This window comes from Mastomys coucha, unplaced genomic scaffold (genome assembly GCF_008632895.1).
Source record: "Mastomys coucha isolate ucsf_1 unplaced genomic scaffold, UCSF_Mcou_1 pScaffold11, whole genome shotgun sequence".
Classification (NCBI taxonomy): domain Eukaryota; kingdom Metazoa; phylum Chordata; class Mammalia; order Rodentia; family Muridae; genus Mastomys; species Mastomys coucha.
Genome location: NW_022196893.1, coordinates 8449436 through 8466196, shown reverse-complemented (window position 1 = coordinate 8466196; position 16761 = coordinate 8449436). Strand labels below are relative to the sequence as shown.

General features: G+C 49.8%; 1 protein-coding gene across 1 annotated transcript in view; it reads left to right on the top strand.

Annotated features, from left to right (window-relative positions):
- The window catches only part of Myh9 (myosin heavy chain 9), an 81027-nt gene that overhangs the window by 22224 nt on the left and 42042 nt on the right, over positions 1 to 16761 (top strand). The window contains exons 2-3 of the mRNA XM_031348328.1: positions 6947 to 7298; positions 12012 to 12168. Coding sequence (XP_031204188.1) covers positions 6966 to 7298; positions 12012 to 12168 — 490 coding nt within the window. The 5' untranslated portion in view covers positions 6947 to 6965. The remainder of the gene's footprint in view (positions 1 to 6946; positions 7299 to 12011; positions 12169 to 16761) is intronic.

Genomic DNA, 16761 nt, shown 5'->3' with positions numbered 1-16761 from the left:
CATTCTGAAGTGAAGTGTTACTAGCTCTCAGGTCTCAAGAGTTGTGAGCAGATGACAGAAAATTGTGGAATTCAAGTCCTGGTCCTTTTGGCCCCCAAACTGTACCCATTCTATGTGTTTGGTATACTCCAAGCATTTCTCTTGGGGTTGGAACAGACGCCCCCATTGATTCTTTCTAAGTTCTAAGACTTGTCTCTAAGCTGATGGCCAAGATTGATGGCTGTAGCCCTTGTTTGACTTAGCCTTTCGCAGATCCCTCCGGCACCCAAAGGTGCTGCACAGGCTCTGCTTGTTAACATCATTTCCGATATATTGGCCTGGTAGGTCCAACTTTGTCTTGGTATGTTGAGGTACCAGAAAATTCTAGAAAACAGTTTAGTCCTATGCAAAGCCTTTGGGAATGATTAAGTTATCTGCCCCCATTTTCTCTTTGTAGATTAAGGCCTCAGTTGTGCTTTCCTTTATGTTTTGAGTGTGTGACAGTCAGTCTATGAGTGATGTAGTTTTCCATTCACTCACTCACTCGTTCACTCAGAACTTGAGCTGAGTGCTTGCCCTGGGCTATGCATTCTGCTAAACATTGGAACTGTGAAGACTGAGACCCAATTTCTGCCTTCAAATGAAACTAATTTCAGTTTGGCTGGCTGGTCAGTGTGGTGGAAATGAATCCAGGAAACAGAGGGAAGGGCCATCAAACAGGTCATCTTCTTGCTGTATGAGATCTGAGGGCTTCCTGATCACATTGGAGTTGGCATGAAGAGCTGGGGTACATGGAGTTGGCATAAAGAGCTGGGGTACATGGAGTTGGCATGGAGAGCTGGGGTACATGGAGTTGGCATGGAGAGCTGGGGTACATGGAGTTGGCATGAAGAGCTGGGGAGGGCGGTAGAGAGGGAAAAGGCAGGGCAGCTTTCACAGGCTGAGATCATTAGGCTTGTTCTGAGGAGGGCGGGGAGTTATCTAATCTGCTTGAACCTACCCAGAAATGTCCATAAAACAGGAGAGCATGTAATATCAATGTGAGCTGGGGAGTCTTAAGCTGGGAAGGAGTGTGAATGCACAGGGGACTGGGGATGAAGGGCTTGTTTATCCACTGGGGACAAGTTTGCAGTGACTGACTTGGGTAGCCAGATGGACAGAGGCCCAGGAGAGGGCGTGGGGGGTGTGGGTGTGTGGAGAGCTCAGGCAGGGTGCTCCTCCAGGTGGAGGCAGCTCATTGGAAGGTGCTTAGATGAACTGAAGTGTGGAGAAGGGAAGTCCTCATCTGGGATCTGAGTACCAACGGAGGAAGCCATTGGCTCCCCGAGACTATCCTGGTTGATGCACAGTATCACTAACTAATAGTATTTGCTGTGGAATTCTCCAGATGGCATGAGCTGGCACTGAGCTGGCATAGCTCCTGCCCTCCTCACTCCCCGTTGCCACCCGTTTTCTGGTGCTTACCTGGACTGTTTGGCGATGCTGAGCTTTGTTTATGAGTCACTGAACTGCTAGGTCGGAAGTTCTGTACACCGCCTCTTGTGTGTTTTAAAAATTAAAATATCCCAATTTTAAATTTAGGATATTTAGACTATTTACTTATTTGCAGGGATTGAACCTGAGGCTTTGAGTGCAGGACAAGCCCCCTGGCATGTTCATCCCCTGGTCCCAGGACATGAATTCCTTAAAGTGCAGTCTGTTACAATGGACAAGCCTATCTTGGTGACAGCACCATCCATAATCATCATTGCATCCCAGAATTATGTTAGCCCCAGAATTTTATTTTCTTTTGGTTTTTTGAGAAAGGGTTTCTCTGTTATAGCTCTGGCTGTCCTGGAACTCACTCTGTAGAACAGGCTGGCCTCTCTGCTGGGATTAAAGGCGTGTGCCACCACCACCCAGCAGAATTTTATTTTCTTTGAACAGAGTCTTTTTTTTTCTTTTTTCTCTGTGTAGCCTGGCTGTCCTGGAACTTGGTATGTAGATCAGGGTATCTTTCAGTTCATAAAGATCCTCCTGCCTCCGCCTCCCAGATGCTGGGATTAAAGGCATGCTTCACCATGCGTGTCTCCCTCCTTCCTGTGCTGCAGATTGAACATAGGATCTCCCACATGCTATGCAAGTGAGTTCCACGAGAGCTCTCTGCCAGCCAGACTCCTGTGTCACAAAGGAGATTGGTCAGACACCTCAGAGCCAGGGAGGATTTTCCAGTTGTGGACCTAGTGTTGGGGCGCAGCTGGCCTTTGACTCTCCTATCTTCACTGACTTCTGGGGGCACTTTTGGTTGTTACACCAGGGACAGAATGTTATTAGGATCTAGTTGGCAGAGGTCCGGAGTGCTCCTAAGCATTTTAACAACGCACAGGTCAGCCCGGCCAAGCGTGATTTAGCTCTAGAAAACACTAGAAAAATCCTGCCCTAGCAGAGTGGTGGTGGCACACGCCTTTAATCCCAGCACTTGGGAGGCAGAGGCAGGCAGATTTCTGAGTTTAGGCCAACCTGGTCTACGAGTGAGTTCCAGGACAGCCAGGGCTACACAGAGAAACCCTGTCTCAAAAACCCACCCCCCCACCAAAAAAAAAAAAAAGAAAAAGTGAAGCTTGTGGCTTTGAAGGTTGTTATAGCAATTACTTTTATAGAACCGATGTCATTAATGGTGGGGTTCGGGCTTGATAATTTCATTGACCTCAAAACTAATAGCTGTGAAGAGAGGGAGACTACCATCTCCTAATAAAGATATCTAATTGTGAATCTGCTGAAGGGACTGTGATCCGGCACTTCCCCATTGTCCCACCTCGGAGCATTTGGGGACCATGTCATCAGCACCTGAGGCTTTCTGGGGGACATCAGTGTCCCAACCATAACACAGAATCCGAGTTGAGGGTGCTGGGGTCAGGACTGGAATCTCGGCCTTCAGCCATTGGTGACTGCTGGGCCCGACTACACTTAGCACTTTACTTTAGCTCTGGAAGTTTCCATTTCAACCAGAATCCCTGTGCAAGCTAGGGCAGGGCGCCAGGCCCACAGCTTAGAGCAGACATCCCTATACCTGCCTCACCAGGGGCTTCTCCATTTGTTTCCTTCCCATAGTCCTTTGACTGTGGGGCACAGTGGAAGTGACACAGAGCTCAGAGGCCCCACAGGCCTAAGTTAACCTGCACTCTGAGGCTTGTTGGAGTCTCCTCTCTCTCCAGTAAAGTGAACGGGATGACATATTCCTTATCAAGTGTGCCAGGTGGGGTAGAAGTGGAGTGCTCGTCGCGAAGCAGGTCTCCAGGGGCCTTAGGTGAGCATGACAGTATGAGGGTGCCAGCCTGGGAGACCTTCCTGGTTGTGGCCTTAGGTGAGTGTGACAGTATGAGGGTGCCAGCCTGGGAAACCTTCCTGGTTGTCTAGGAATGGAAAAGCTCACAGCATCTCCAGCATTTTTCCCGTCTTTACTGGGCCAACTGTTTGCTTTCTAAATAAACACACAGATAAGTAAGAAGAGAAGCAGGAAGGGGCGGGGGTGGGGAGGACAACCTAGAAGATGCTTGGGGCGGGCGGGAAGACAAGAGTGAGGGGATTGCATTCTGGGTTGAAAGAAGAAGTTTTTGGTCAACCTCTTTGCTTTCAGTTTCATCATTTCCTGAGAGTCCTAATTTAGCTTCTGGTGTATCCTGCTCGATTATGGCCTAAAAAGGCAACAGCTTGGGTTTCTGGAGTTGGATGGGTACCCGCAGGAAGCTGTTGGGGAAGGGCAGCCCAACCCGACCAGTCTTCAGTGGGCCAGAGCTGCTGTGTCCCTTAACTCCTCAAGTGCTGCTTGCCACAGGAGCGTCCCTGTGAGTGTCAGGGCAGGCAGTGTTGGCACAGTCACGTTCTGGCACACACATACTCCTGCCTGCCCTTAGCTCTCTCTAAGATGGTTAGACTGCACAGACACGTCTCCACTGCACTGAGCCTCAGTGCAAGGAGGCCTACTGGTAATGAGGGAAACTAAACTCCTCAAAGTGTACTGAGAACTGTTTTGGGGCTAGCCCAGTGGTAGACTGCTTGTCTAGCATGCACAAAGCCCTGGTTCAATTCAATTCCTAGTATTGAAAATAACGACAAAAGCTAAAAGCCAAACTAAATCCAAACCACTCCACCCCCAACCCCCAAGTATGTCACTTCAAGCCAAACCAAACCAGCTTTGGAATACTATGCAGTCAGTGAATGAGACACAAAGAAGCGTTCTGGGTATGAGTCCTAGACCTCTTGGCTCCTGTGACCTAATAAGGTTGGTTTATCATTTGTAAATGAAGCTTTGGGATAAACACACAATCCTGGTCAGAGTAAGTTAGGGAGGGCTAGAATGTGGAACTGGTCACAGTAAGTTAGGGAGGGCTAGAATGTGGACCTGGTCACAGTGAGTGAGGGAGGTATAGAATGTGGACCTGGTCACAGTGAGTTAGGGAGGGCTAGAATGTGGACCTGGTCACAGTGAGTTAGGGAGGGCTAGAATGTGGAACTGGTCACAGTAAGTTAGGGAGGGCTAGAATGTGGACCTGGTCACAGTGAGTGAGGGAGGTATAGAATGTGGACCTGGTCACAGTGAGTTAGGGAGGGATAGAATGTGGACCTGGTCACAGTGAGTTAGGGAGGGCTAGAATGTGGAACTGGTCACAGTGAGTTAGGGAGGGATAGAATGTGGACCTGGTCACAGTGAGTTAGGGAGGGCTAGAATGTGGACCTGGTCACAGTAAGTTAGGGAGGGATAGAATGTGGACCTGGTCACAGTGAGTTAGGGAGGGATAGAATGTGGACCTGGTCACAGTAAGTGAGGGAGGTATAGAATGTGGACCTCTTCTCTGCCTACAACAGACACTTGTTTCTATGAGTCAGAATCAAAAGGACCTGTAAAAAGAGAGAAAATGGCTTTAAAATGTTTTATATGTATCAGTGTTTTGCCTTCACGTATGTATGCACAGATATGTGCACAGAGGGGATAGGATCCCCTGGATCTGGAGTTACATAGATGGTTGCGAACCGCGATGTGCATGCTAAACTGGAGCTTCTGCAAGAGCAACAAAGCATGCTTAACTGCTTGGCCATGTCTCCAGCCCCTAGAAAAATGATTTTTTTTTTTTTTCTGAAACTTGCTCTGTAGACTAGGCTGACCTGGAACTCACAGTGCCTGCCTCTGCCTCCCAAGTACTAGGATTAAAGGCATGTGCCACCACTGCCTACCATATTAAAAATATTTAAGAATATGTATATACACTCTAACCTCTGTGCCCCTGAGATTACACAGAGCTGTGACAGTTTCGGCCCAGTTCTGAGGCAAGGCAGATCTGGGTTGGAACCCCGTTGCATGATGGAGCTGGGGATTCACTCTCTCTGAGCCTGTTCTCTCCTCTATAAATTGGAGGTAATAAAAGCTACTTTCCAGGGAGACTGACTAGCAGTGAAGTGTTCAACACCTAACAACTGTCCTACCTCCTAGTATAGGGATCTAGTGCAGGGTACCCTCAGGTGTGTTGACTGGATGAGACAGGTTTCACTAAGTAACACAGTCTAGCCTCTTAACTCAAAATCCTTCTGCCTTAGCCTTTCAAGGGTTTAGGTTACAAGCTCTTAGTGAGGCTGTCACCCAGCCACACAGGAGTTTTGAGAAACTCAATGGTGGTGATGTCTTATCCTTTATGAGTTTGAGTTCTGAAGAAATTAAGAACCAGTGCTGATGAAATCTAGGTTCTGTGAGCAGAGCAGGGGTGTGGTGGGGAGGTTATTAGTGTATGGAAGGTTTGTTCAGCTGTCCACTCTAAACCTGGACCACTCTACAGAAGAGATAAGGCTAAGGCACTTCGTAGCTGCCTGGTTCTATCTTGCTACCAGCTGACACTGGCCCCTGCCCTCTCTCCAGCAGTCACTGTAAGCCAATGGTGTCTTGTGCAGGGGGTTCAGGGGGTGCAAGGACTGCAGTTTCCTGATGTTGCAAGTTTAGATAAGTGGCTGCCTGGGCTCCCTGAACTTCCTTCCCTCTTGGGAGGGAGTTTGGGAGCACGGAGTTTCCCTGGTGGAGTGAATAGGGGCCCCTTGAGCTTAGGTCTGGAAACCATTTAACAAGCCAGAGAAGGAGGCCTGGGCAGCCAAAGCCTCCAGCCTCGTTGGCATCCAAGTCCCTGTTGGAATCAGGAAACCTGAAAGCTGAATAACTCTTGGTTCTCAGCTGGGAACTGTGTGGGTTTCCAAAATAGGGTGGCCAGATTTGATCTCACAGAGCAGAGCTTACTTGTATTCTTTGGGAGCCCTGGGGGAAGCTTCTGGTGGCTTTGGGCTGAGTGCTTTACACCAGTTTTAGATCCTTGTTTTAGTTCACTCAAAGCAACCGCCCCCGAGGGGGTCCCTCCGCCTCTGGACTTCAGTCATTACCTTGCTAAACATGGTGTGCCATGGACCTGGACCCAGAGTCTTGAGCCTCTCTGCACAAGCTCCTGGCTCCCAGAGGGCTGTGCTTACAGATAGATGTTATGCGTGCCTGTCCATTTGCGATTCTGTAAGGACTATTAGCGTCATTCTGCAGATGAGCTTTGAGAAGAACAAGTCCTGGGTGCTCACGTCCTCTAGACCCACCAGCCGTGCCTACTTCTTTCCCCTTCATGGTATACCCCAGAGCCTGGCTTCTGTTTTTATTTCTGTCACTGCATTTGTAATGACTTGCCATTTTGACTATTAAAATACTGTGTTTTTGGCAGCGTTCCGTCATGGGGTCACTGTGGCAGAGTTTGTCTTTGTTGAGACTCATATACTCATCCCTTCCTGGGTTTGTTTATAGAATTGCTGATGTGCTCACCATGGGACGATGCACTTATTTATTAATTCCTAACCAAAACTCACTTTCTCTCAGATGTGTAGGGTAAGGAAACCATGGCAATTGTTACACTAGCCGATTATAAAGAATTTCACCGTGACGTGGCTCATGTTCTGTCCTTGTTCCTCTTAGGTCCTGGCTGTAAGTCACCATGGCCCAGCAGGCTGCAGACAAGTACCTCTATGTGGATAAAAACTTCATCAATAACCCGCTGGCCCAGGCCGACTGGGCCGCCAAGAAGTTGGTATGGGTGCCTTCCAGCAAGAATGGCTTTGAACCAGCCAGCCTCAAGGAGGAAGTGGGAGAAGAGGCCATTGTGGAGCTGGTGGAGAATGGGAAGAAGGTGAAGGTGAACAAGGATGACATCCAGAAGATGAACCCGCCCAAGTTCTCCAAGGTGGAGGACATGGCAGAGCTCACGTGCCTCAATGAAGCTTCGGTGCTGCACAACCTCAAGGAGCGATACTACTCAGGGCTCATCTATGTAAGTGGCCAGGGGTGGGGACAGAGTCTCTTTACCCCTAGGTGCCGGCACTCCCACTGTCTGGGCGAGAGGAGTGTCAGGTGACACGTTCACTGCGGTTGCATCTGCGCATCCTAGTGGGACGCTCTGACATTGCCCTCTGTTCCCTGCGTACGGGAAGAACATGCTCCCTCCCACCTACTAGCCTCTGACCTCAGCTCTTTGTGGAGCTGTGTGGACTCAGGCCAACATAGTAAATTCCTTCTAAATGGAGGGGTGCTGTCTTGGCTCCCTTATTCTTCCACACCACCTGGTCAGACCTGTAGCCGCCAGTTTGGTTCAGTCCTATTCTGGTGCCTCTGCTGTCTTTTCCTTGTGGAACCTCGGTGGTAAAGCTCCCTTCCTAAGACTGCACACGGAACAGAGCTGGGCTGTCTGAGTGGAATGGTGACATGCCAGCATGTTCATTAGTGCTGGTTCCATGTCAGATCCTAAAAGACGTGTCATTAGTGTCCTGAGAGCAGTGGGTGCAAAGGCCCCAAGTACACCAACCCCTTCTTTTGTTGGGACTTTAGTTTTCAGATGGACATCTTTGTCACCACATGGGTGGTGTCGACAACATTTTCCCAGCCCCTTGTTATAGGCAATGTGAGCTTTACTAGCCCCGAGGTCTCAGGGTTCTTTCTAGTGTCCACTCCAGATTTATCTTTTTCCCCCTTAAAGTCTTTGAAAACAGAACATTGTTTTATGATTGATCAGTGAAATCGTCAAGATGAACCAGATGCTGCATCCGCTGCCCTCTTGGGCTTAGATATTTCTCTATCACAAAACCCATGCCTGAATCTGCCATAGACAGTTTTTAGGTGCCTCATTTGCTGGCCCCGGGATAGTTTTGTCTCTCAGCCTTGGCACTCCAGTTATATTTTCCCTTGCATTTGGCAGGGCCATACTTGCCGTAGTGGGCTGGGAAGGGTGTGGGCCTTTTGAGCCACAGCAAGGGCTCACCCATGCATCTTCTGTGACACGCATGTCACCTTGCTTCTGCCAAGGGCAAAGGTTCCTCTTCTTAGCTTAGGTGTTTAGGAGGAAATAATGTGGTAGTGTTCTTAAAATAGCTCTTTGGGGATGTCTCTACAGCTACCGTGGTCTCGCTCTCAAGGCCTAGTAGCACAGCTCAGAGCCCAAGGGATAAGGTATCTCAGGGTCTCTCTAGCCCTCTTATCTGACAGCTGGGAAGCCCGAGTCTCAGTGCACCAGGCTTGCTGTTGATCTTGGGGTAGAGCAGGCCCATGTGCTGAGGGGGCTCCCAGAATTCCCACGGGACCAGCATTGAGTTTTCTCTGAGATGCCAGGGTGATTTCATATTTCCACATTGTGCTTCCTACCCCACTGATTGCTTCTGTCACACGTGCCAAAACCCTCACCACAGAAGTCCCCAGTGGCCAGGTCATAACAACAGCAGTGCTTTTATCCATTGAATCGTACCTCCAGCCCTAGACCTGGGGTTTTTTGGTGAGAATGTGTATAAAACAAATCCCAAACTCTTGCCCCTCAGAAGCATCAAACCTGAGATTCAAATTGACGGCCTGTGGAAAGATGAAGGAAGAAAGCCTTGTGTCTGCCTAGATGGCAGGATCCACATTCCCCTTGTCTGGGAGTGGGCGCTCTTAGCAGGTTTTGTTGCTGATGTCACGTCCACACTGCTGTGTTCCTTGCTGACTATGTCACATGGTGCCTCGGAGCCTCACTTCCCCTGTAAAGCTTCCAGATAGTTCCTGGCTTGCACCAGATCTGGACTCTGGCTGGCACTAAGTGAAGGTCCTCTACTTGGTGTCTCCTTTATCTGAGCCCCTGTTGGGAAACAGGCTGGCCACCTGTACTAGCCTCTAGCTAGCTGCTTTCCTTCCCACATGGGCCGTATTAGCTGTTAAAGGGCATTCAGTGTTAAGCGGTACCCCGTGTGAGTGACAGTGCAGGGCTTTGTTCTGTAGGTGGATGTGGTGTATGGAAGCCAGGCTTCCCCCTCACCCCCACCCCCCACCCCTCTCAACTCTGGTTGTAGGCACTTTGGGTTTGGTTCCTTTGTTAGGTAGGTCCCTCTGCCACAGTTCATCCCCCAAGTAGCATCACTAGGGGTTGCTTGTAGAAATCCCAGCAGATGCAGAGCTATGGGGGCGATCAAAGCCTTTGTGGCTGGCTGGGCAGGGCTGCAGCCTCCCTCACAGCCTATATATGTGCATCAAGGTTTCACACTGTGACTCCAGGAACATTCATGCTGCATTTGCCCAGCTTTGTGGGCGGCATGGCCAATTCTGTACCACAGCTGCTCTGTCTTTTCCTCTGGGGGGAGGTGAGGCTTGGGACAGGGGGCGATGGGGCACAAAGAGCCTCTGTGGCCTGTGAATGGAGCAGCTTCCTGGTGTGGCCGTGTGGAGCAGAGCCACTTGCTCAGTGTGTGTCTCTATGAGCACTTAATGTGTTCCTTCCTCCCACCTTAGCGGGGCTCCCCCTTGTCAGGGCTCAGCTGGCCAGTGTTCCTGGCTTGGGGGTTTAGCCCAGAGAGTCCTTTAGAGCCCTCTGCAGTGTCTGTCCAGCTATCCAAAAGAATGGTCCTAACGACCCTCTGTCCCCTTCTGTTTCTGCAAGCTGTTTCAAACATCTGGCTCTGTGGTACGCCCTACATGAGGGACCATGCGTCCTTGGCCTTTTTATTGGACTGGAGTTCCTATAGTGTGGGTTTTCTCCAAGGCTGAGAACAGAGTCCAAGGGTTTGGAGATCCTGGCACGGCTTCATTATTCTCTGGACTTGTATCTTGTCCCTGCCTGATGCCATCTGACATTCACACAGGATACCACAAAATGACCTTGCTCCTGTCTTTTTGTAGCATCTAAACCCTTGCCCCATTGGGCTCTTTTCTTTTGCTTTGACTTTCCTGGTCCCTTGAGAATAGAATAATTGGAGGGGGAACACACAGCTGAAGCCCCCTCTCCCATTCCCATAACTCCCTGGGAAGAAGGAAGGCTGCAGTTCCACCTGCAGTCAGAGCCTCCTGTTAGCCTTCAAGTTACCTCTAGTGGAAAGCAGCTGACAAGTGATTGGGTGGTGGCTCCTGAGCATTGTCCTCAGCCTGGCTTTTCTTGGCAGTTCCAAGGAGAAAGTTTTTGGTCAGTGCTGGGGAAGAGCTCTGTCTTCATGCCTGGCTTTTATGCAAACCCCTGGGTTAGCCCTGCAGTTTGCCAGAGAGAGCACAGGGAGGCTGAAGGGGCTGGATGAATATCATGGTCAGCTCCCCAGACTAGCTGCCCCTGGATCAGGGGATAAACTATACAGTGAAGATTCAGGAAGTGTGGGATGAGGAAAGGCAAAGATGTTTAGAGAATGGGCCTCCAGACCAAGGAGGTTGGTCTTGGTCTTCTTGAGGCCTGAATTTGTTCTCAGTGAGGCTTTACGCCTTGTGACCTTTCATTGTCCCTTAGCAGATGCAGGGGCCTCAATCCCCAGCCTTCCCTTCCAGCTTTGGGTCCATTTTCCCCAGACGATCGTGCTGGGAATGCTGTTGCTCCTAATAAACAGCCGTGTCCCCTAAACGGAGCATCCCTGGGTGCCCCTGGCAGGGACAGTTCTCACGTTGTTTAGGAGTCTGCCATCTGTATGTTTGGAAGGAGCAGGACATTGATTAGAATTGCTCAAAAGGCATTGTGGGCTTACTTAGAAACATGGAGGAAAGAGCGTGTAAGGTGACTGTAGGAAGGGAACCATGAACAGCCGCTCTCCTGAGCCAACAGTGTGCTCCTACCCCTCAATGTGCAGTAAGTGGCCAACTTCAAACTAGGGTCTTTCTGCAGATTGGTAAGTGGAAGCAGAAGGGTAAGGGATCCCCCTTCCCCAGCACCCTGGGATCATCCTGGGATTTGAACCTTGGCTATCTGATCCAGGTGATTGCTTTTAAAGGTCAAAGCAGACCCGTAGGTGTCTGGCATTAAGGGTATTGGCAGTTTTGAGTTTCTTCTTCTGTAGAAAGCCTTTAGAGGACCCAAAAGTGGCCTTTATGTTTTTGAAAGATTTTCGCAGGAATGCAGGGCATGAGCTGTTCTTTTTTTAGCCACCAAGGATATACTTGATTTAGTAGGATGGTGAGCTTTTCCAGTGTTAAAAGTCGGGGTGTGTGTGTGTGTGTGTGTTTTGTATATGAATGTGAATAACTTACGTCTCTCTGCAGTTTTCTGGTCCACAGTTAAATCTTTTATCTGTCTGCATTTCTCACAATGAGAGACACATCTTATTGTCCTAGGATCTGAGGTTTTTGTTTGTCTTTTTGTTCTTCAAGACAGGGTTTCCCCTTGTAGCCCTGCCTGTCCTAGAACTTGCTTTGTAGAACCAAGCTGGCTTCAACTCAGAGATTGACCTGTCTCTGCCTGCCAAGTGTTAGGGTTAAAGGTGTGTGCTCCCACGACTGGCTGGAATCTGAGTTTACTTGGACTTCTGTCTCTTTGGTATGGACCTTGTCTGATGCTCACTTATCAATATACAAGGCTGGCATTCACCCGTGTTGAGAGAGTACTGTCTCTGTGTGCCCCTTCACCCCCAAGCTTCATCAGGAGCAGGAACACTAGGGAGTGCTTTCACCCTAGGCTGAGATGTGGCTTTGGATACAGTTGGACACTCAGCCACGCAATTTGAATGCTTTGGAGAATCAGACTTGCTAAAACATTCCTTTGCATTGCTTTCTTTAGACCTATTCAGGCCTGTTCTGTGTGGTCATCAATCCTTATAAGAACCTGCCTATCTACTCAGAGGAGATCGTGGACATGTACAAGGGCAAGAAGAGGCACGAGATGCCACCCCACATCTACGCCATCACAGACACTGCCTACAGGAGCATGATGCAGGGTGAGTGCCTTGGGGCTGTGAGGTCCTTACCTGTGGTGTCAGTCACTTTTGGGAGCTGATTTCCCATTGCTCTTGTGTCTGGTGATGGGCCAGTGGCTATATAAGGAGGATGCTTATGGATACTTTAGAGACTACCCTTTGTTTTCCTACTTTTCCACCCTCCTGGGTTGACAGTTTTCAGGTCTGTCCTAGGTCCTTCTCTTGGTTCCTCATTCTCTCTGTGTTCTCCCTTCCTCGTTCCTGTGTACAGTTGCTGATGTGCAGGTGTGCTTTCCCTTTTTAGAGAGCAGATGTGAGGTCTCCCCTGGTGGCTGCACCCCTCCGTGTTCTCTGTCCCGTCACAGTGGCATGTTCCAGGAGGGTGTTTGTTTGCTAATCCCCTCTCCTCCAGGCCACACCCTCCAGGCCACTTCCTGGCTAGACCAACTGACAGGTTACCAGTTAGTACATCTTAGTACACTGTGTTCCTACCTTCTCCCATCCTCTGCCTTCCCTTCAGTTGTCTCTCTGCTCCCTTGGGCTCCCCCTCCCTGGTCTGCTTGGCTGTCTCGTGGTTCTCTTTTCTTCCTATGGGTGACAGGCCTTTCCTGAAGCCTTGCCTTCAGTGGAGTGGTTTCTGCTGTCAGTGCGTACGTAATCCTAAGTCAGACCCGATTCCCAGCAGCCTGGCTGTCTCATTTTGATAGTGGCTTCTTATGTTCTGTAGTCCACCAGGGCAGTGGTGGTGATGCCCCTTGCATTATCCTTACCTGGTTAGTGGTTTAAAATGGCAGTGTGCACCCTTCACTCTGCCCACAGTGCTATGTAGAAGGTATTTCTCGGTCATTAATTAGGCAGCATGCACAAGTTTGGCCCAGCCTCTGGCTTACGTTCACATCTATCAGAATTCCTGTGGAAGCCAGCCCTTTGGTTTGAAAGTGCTAATGAGAACAGTCTGGTGGGAGAACATTCTGTGAGATTCCAGAGGAGTCTGGATCTCTGTCTCTATAGAGGTTGTGAGTCCCTTTCCCTTGGCTCTCGCTGGGCTGCACGTGAGAAGTGCGTTTGGGGTCTTCCTGAGTACGTGCTCTCATTCTCCATGGGATGTAAGCTGCTCTCTTCTGGCCCGTCATGGGAGAGCTTTGGAAAGCGGCTCCTCAGCCAGCCCTTGGGCTGGACTTTTACACTCTCATCAGAAAACCTGTAGGGCTCGTTGCCAAGAGAGTTACCAATTTCATTTCTTCATGAGAAGAAAATTTGGGGAAGGATTCCTGAAAGGAAATGGTTAAGAGAGATTTTAAAAAAATGTGCCTCCTTCCTTTCCAGCCTCGTGAGGGAAGGAGCTGGCTAGGACCACAAGGGCAAGAGCAGGTAGAGGGAACAGTTGGCGTCGTGGGGGACCTGGGATCCCTGGGCTGGGACTGGGGCTGGGATTGCAGTCTCACCTGCAGCCTGAGAAGCTCCCGTCTTGCTTTCGGTTTTGCTCTGGGTTTGCTGGAACTTTTTGGCCCCCATGTGGACCTACTAAGCACATTCTGGGCTGTTGAACAGTTTCTTGTACACAGTGGGTCCACAACGCCCTTAGCAGTAGGTGTCTCGTTCTGGGGATGTGAAGGCAGTTAGTCACACGGCCTGCCTGTGTCGCCGTGGATCACTAGAGAGTGTTTCCAAAAGGGACCCTGGATTCTTGCTCTAAGACAGGCATTGTAGGTGGAGCCTTGGTCTTCAGGTTGTTGGAGCTTGTTACTCTGTTTTGGTGAAACCTTAGGGCTTGCTGTTCACCCAGTGGGAGATGGGGGGGTAGGTTTGCCTTGTCTTTTGCATCTTAAAAGGTATAGCCAGATGGTTCCTCTTCTGTCCCCCCCTCCCCCCAAGAACTAGAAAAAAATTTCCTTCCTTAGTTGGCTGTGTGGCTTTTGACAGACTAGCATTCATTTTACCAAATAGGGTGGTTGGTGGCTTTGTCTGGGGACTTTTATGAGACAGACTTTTTGAGCCCTCCCAGGGCCCTTGTCACTGAAGCCCTCAGTACTGGTCTTTGCCTGTTCAGTCTCCGTCACTGCCTGTGGTTCCTTCAGTTTCATCCTGCTTTGGATGGAAGGTTATAAGCTACTTTAACTATTTCTATTTATCAGACATGATACTTGGGATGCTGTAGAATGCACAGTCTCCTACGTTATCCTGGCCTCTTTCATTCCCCTTAGTTGTGACCACAAAAAAAAAAAAAAAAAAAAAAAAAAAAAAAAAATCCCCAGCCACTTCCATTAGATATTCCCTTCCCTGATGGACAAAATTGTCCCCAGTTGAAAATCCCTAGACTAAGATTTATAGATGTTTAGACCTTGTACTGTCAAGGATTTGAGACACAATCTCAAAGAATGCTGGGATAGATTAGTATTGTCTGCCATGGGCACAGGATATGGTGTCTGGCGTAGGCCACACAAACAGGTGATAAGAAATGCTGAGATACCAAAAGGGCTAGTCTACTACGCTGTTACTGGAGCCCTGGCAGTCCAGATGGATAGAGAAGACATTTGCCCACATGTCTGAGGCCATCGTTGCATAGCAAGGCAAGCTGCTGCTGCCTGGTGCCAGGGCAGTGGCAACAGGTGTCAGGTGCCTTGGGGTTCAAGGAAGTTGTGGCTGCTGAGGCTGGTATGGCAGCGAAGGCATGGTGGAGGTAGAGCCCACGGGAAACTTGGCTGCTGTGTGTTAATAAGTGGTTCTGCTGTGGCCCAGACGTGCCGGCACAGTTTTGTTTGTTGTTTTAATCTCCAGCCTTGGGTTTAATTAGAGTTCTGTTTGCATGCTTAACCACTCTGGCTCTAGCTCTCCATTTCTTTCATTTTTGCAGCCTTGGCTATTAGGAGGCATTTCAGCCTTAGGAACCAGGTGAAAGCTTATGTTGCTGCCCCCAGCATGTAGGGTGCAGGCATATCCCAGGGCAGGCAGGCACAGGGGTTGTGTGTGGACTCGGGGAGGGGAGCTTTTGGCTTTCTCTGGGGCCCTGGTTGGTAAGAGTAAGTGAGTGTTGGTCTGATCAGAGAGAATTTGGCTTGAGCCCACTTATTCTCCCAATGCAGGTAGAGAAGAAGTTGTGCTTCTTGTTAACTCTGAGCCAGGTCTGGCTCACTCTTGGGGATGCTGGCGTTTCAGTGAGCTCACAGGGTTTGTAGGGAGGCAGCAGAGCTGGCTTGCATTGCAGGCCTGCCCTTTGCACTGTGCCAGTCTTCTCTCCATCCTGTCTTTGCTTCTCTGGAAGCTGCCCTGGAAGTGCTTGGTCACTGAATGACCACATTTCTCTGAGTGGCTGACTGACCTTGCTAGGTAAGCAGTGACAGCGAGCTTGGCTGTGTGCCCTTCCCATCTAAGCATGGTTCCCTGGCTCACAGGTGAGGGGACGGGCTCAGGTGTGATAGCTGATGTGTCATCTATTAGAACTGGGGGTGGGGGCGGTCTCTTGATTTTTCTGAACAAGGAGGTCATGGCCACCAATCCCTTCTTTTTTGACTAGTCCTTGAAGGACTTCTTTGTACTCTAGCAGTTAGGTGGGGGCACATGCATACTAGAAAGACCTCTCTTCACCTCTTGGTATCTGCTCAGCTGGTTCCAGGTCTTCCTGAGCCCCTGGCTCATCAGAGGCTGGGAGAGTATTTTAGGTTCTGAGTGGCAGCCCTGGAGCTAGCGCAGTGGGAAGCCACAGATGTGATGACTCTACTCAAGCAGGAATGTGCTGGCCAGGAGGGCTGAGCCCTGCCAGCCTTCTCACAAAGGCCACACTGTCTGCTGGGAAGTATGGAGCCAGCCCAGTGCCTTATCGTGTGCTTAGGAGACAGTGTGGCATTCCTGAGGAGGGCCATGCTCTGTGTCTGTGTGACATGGTCCTTGCCCAGGGCTAGCCTCATGCCTCCTGTGTACTGTACACTGTAGAACATCTAGACGTGCAGACCCTAGGTGCAGCTGAGAGGAATGCTGACTGGTACCAGATGACAATGTGAGGATTCTCTGACAGTGACACAGACATGGTGTACCCTGGAACTTTGAGGTGGGGTAGTCATGGGGTTTAGCACTTTGTAGGCTACAGTCAAGCCTCAGCTGTAGGGAGAAGCCTTGTGAACAAGAGAGACTGTCTCTGGAAAGAAAATGGAGTTTAGATTGGATAAAGCAGAGGGTCCTGCTCTCCCAAGTTCTAGCAGAGACTGCGGTGGGGCTATGGCGTGTACTAGGGCCAGGCAGTGCTGTGTTCCTTTCTCCATTGGCTTTCAGGAGTAAAGCCATCAGGTGAGCAAAAATAATTCCCTGAAGTCAAAGTGGGCAGCTTGCACACATAAAGTTCCTGCAATCTTGATTGGGAGTCAGGGTTGACTCCCAAGGACCTAAGATGTTTTTGGCATTCAGATACTAGAGCTTGGGGGTCATAGTCTGTTCATAGTCTTGTCTTCAGGTCCAAGTTGAAAGGTGAGGGCATGCCACTGTGCTCCTGTGGCATGCTCTTCTTGGCAGTATCCAGCATGCCTCTTAGACTGGCAAGGTTGTTGGAGGCCTCAGTGTTTTCAAGGCAGTGCCACCAGCCCCACGCCACTAACTGATGCTTCTGAGCTTATTGGGTGGGGC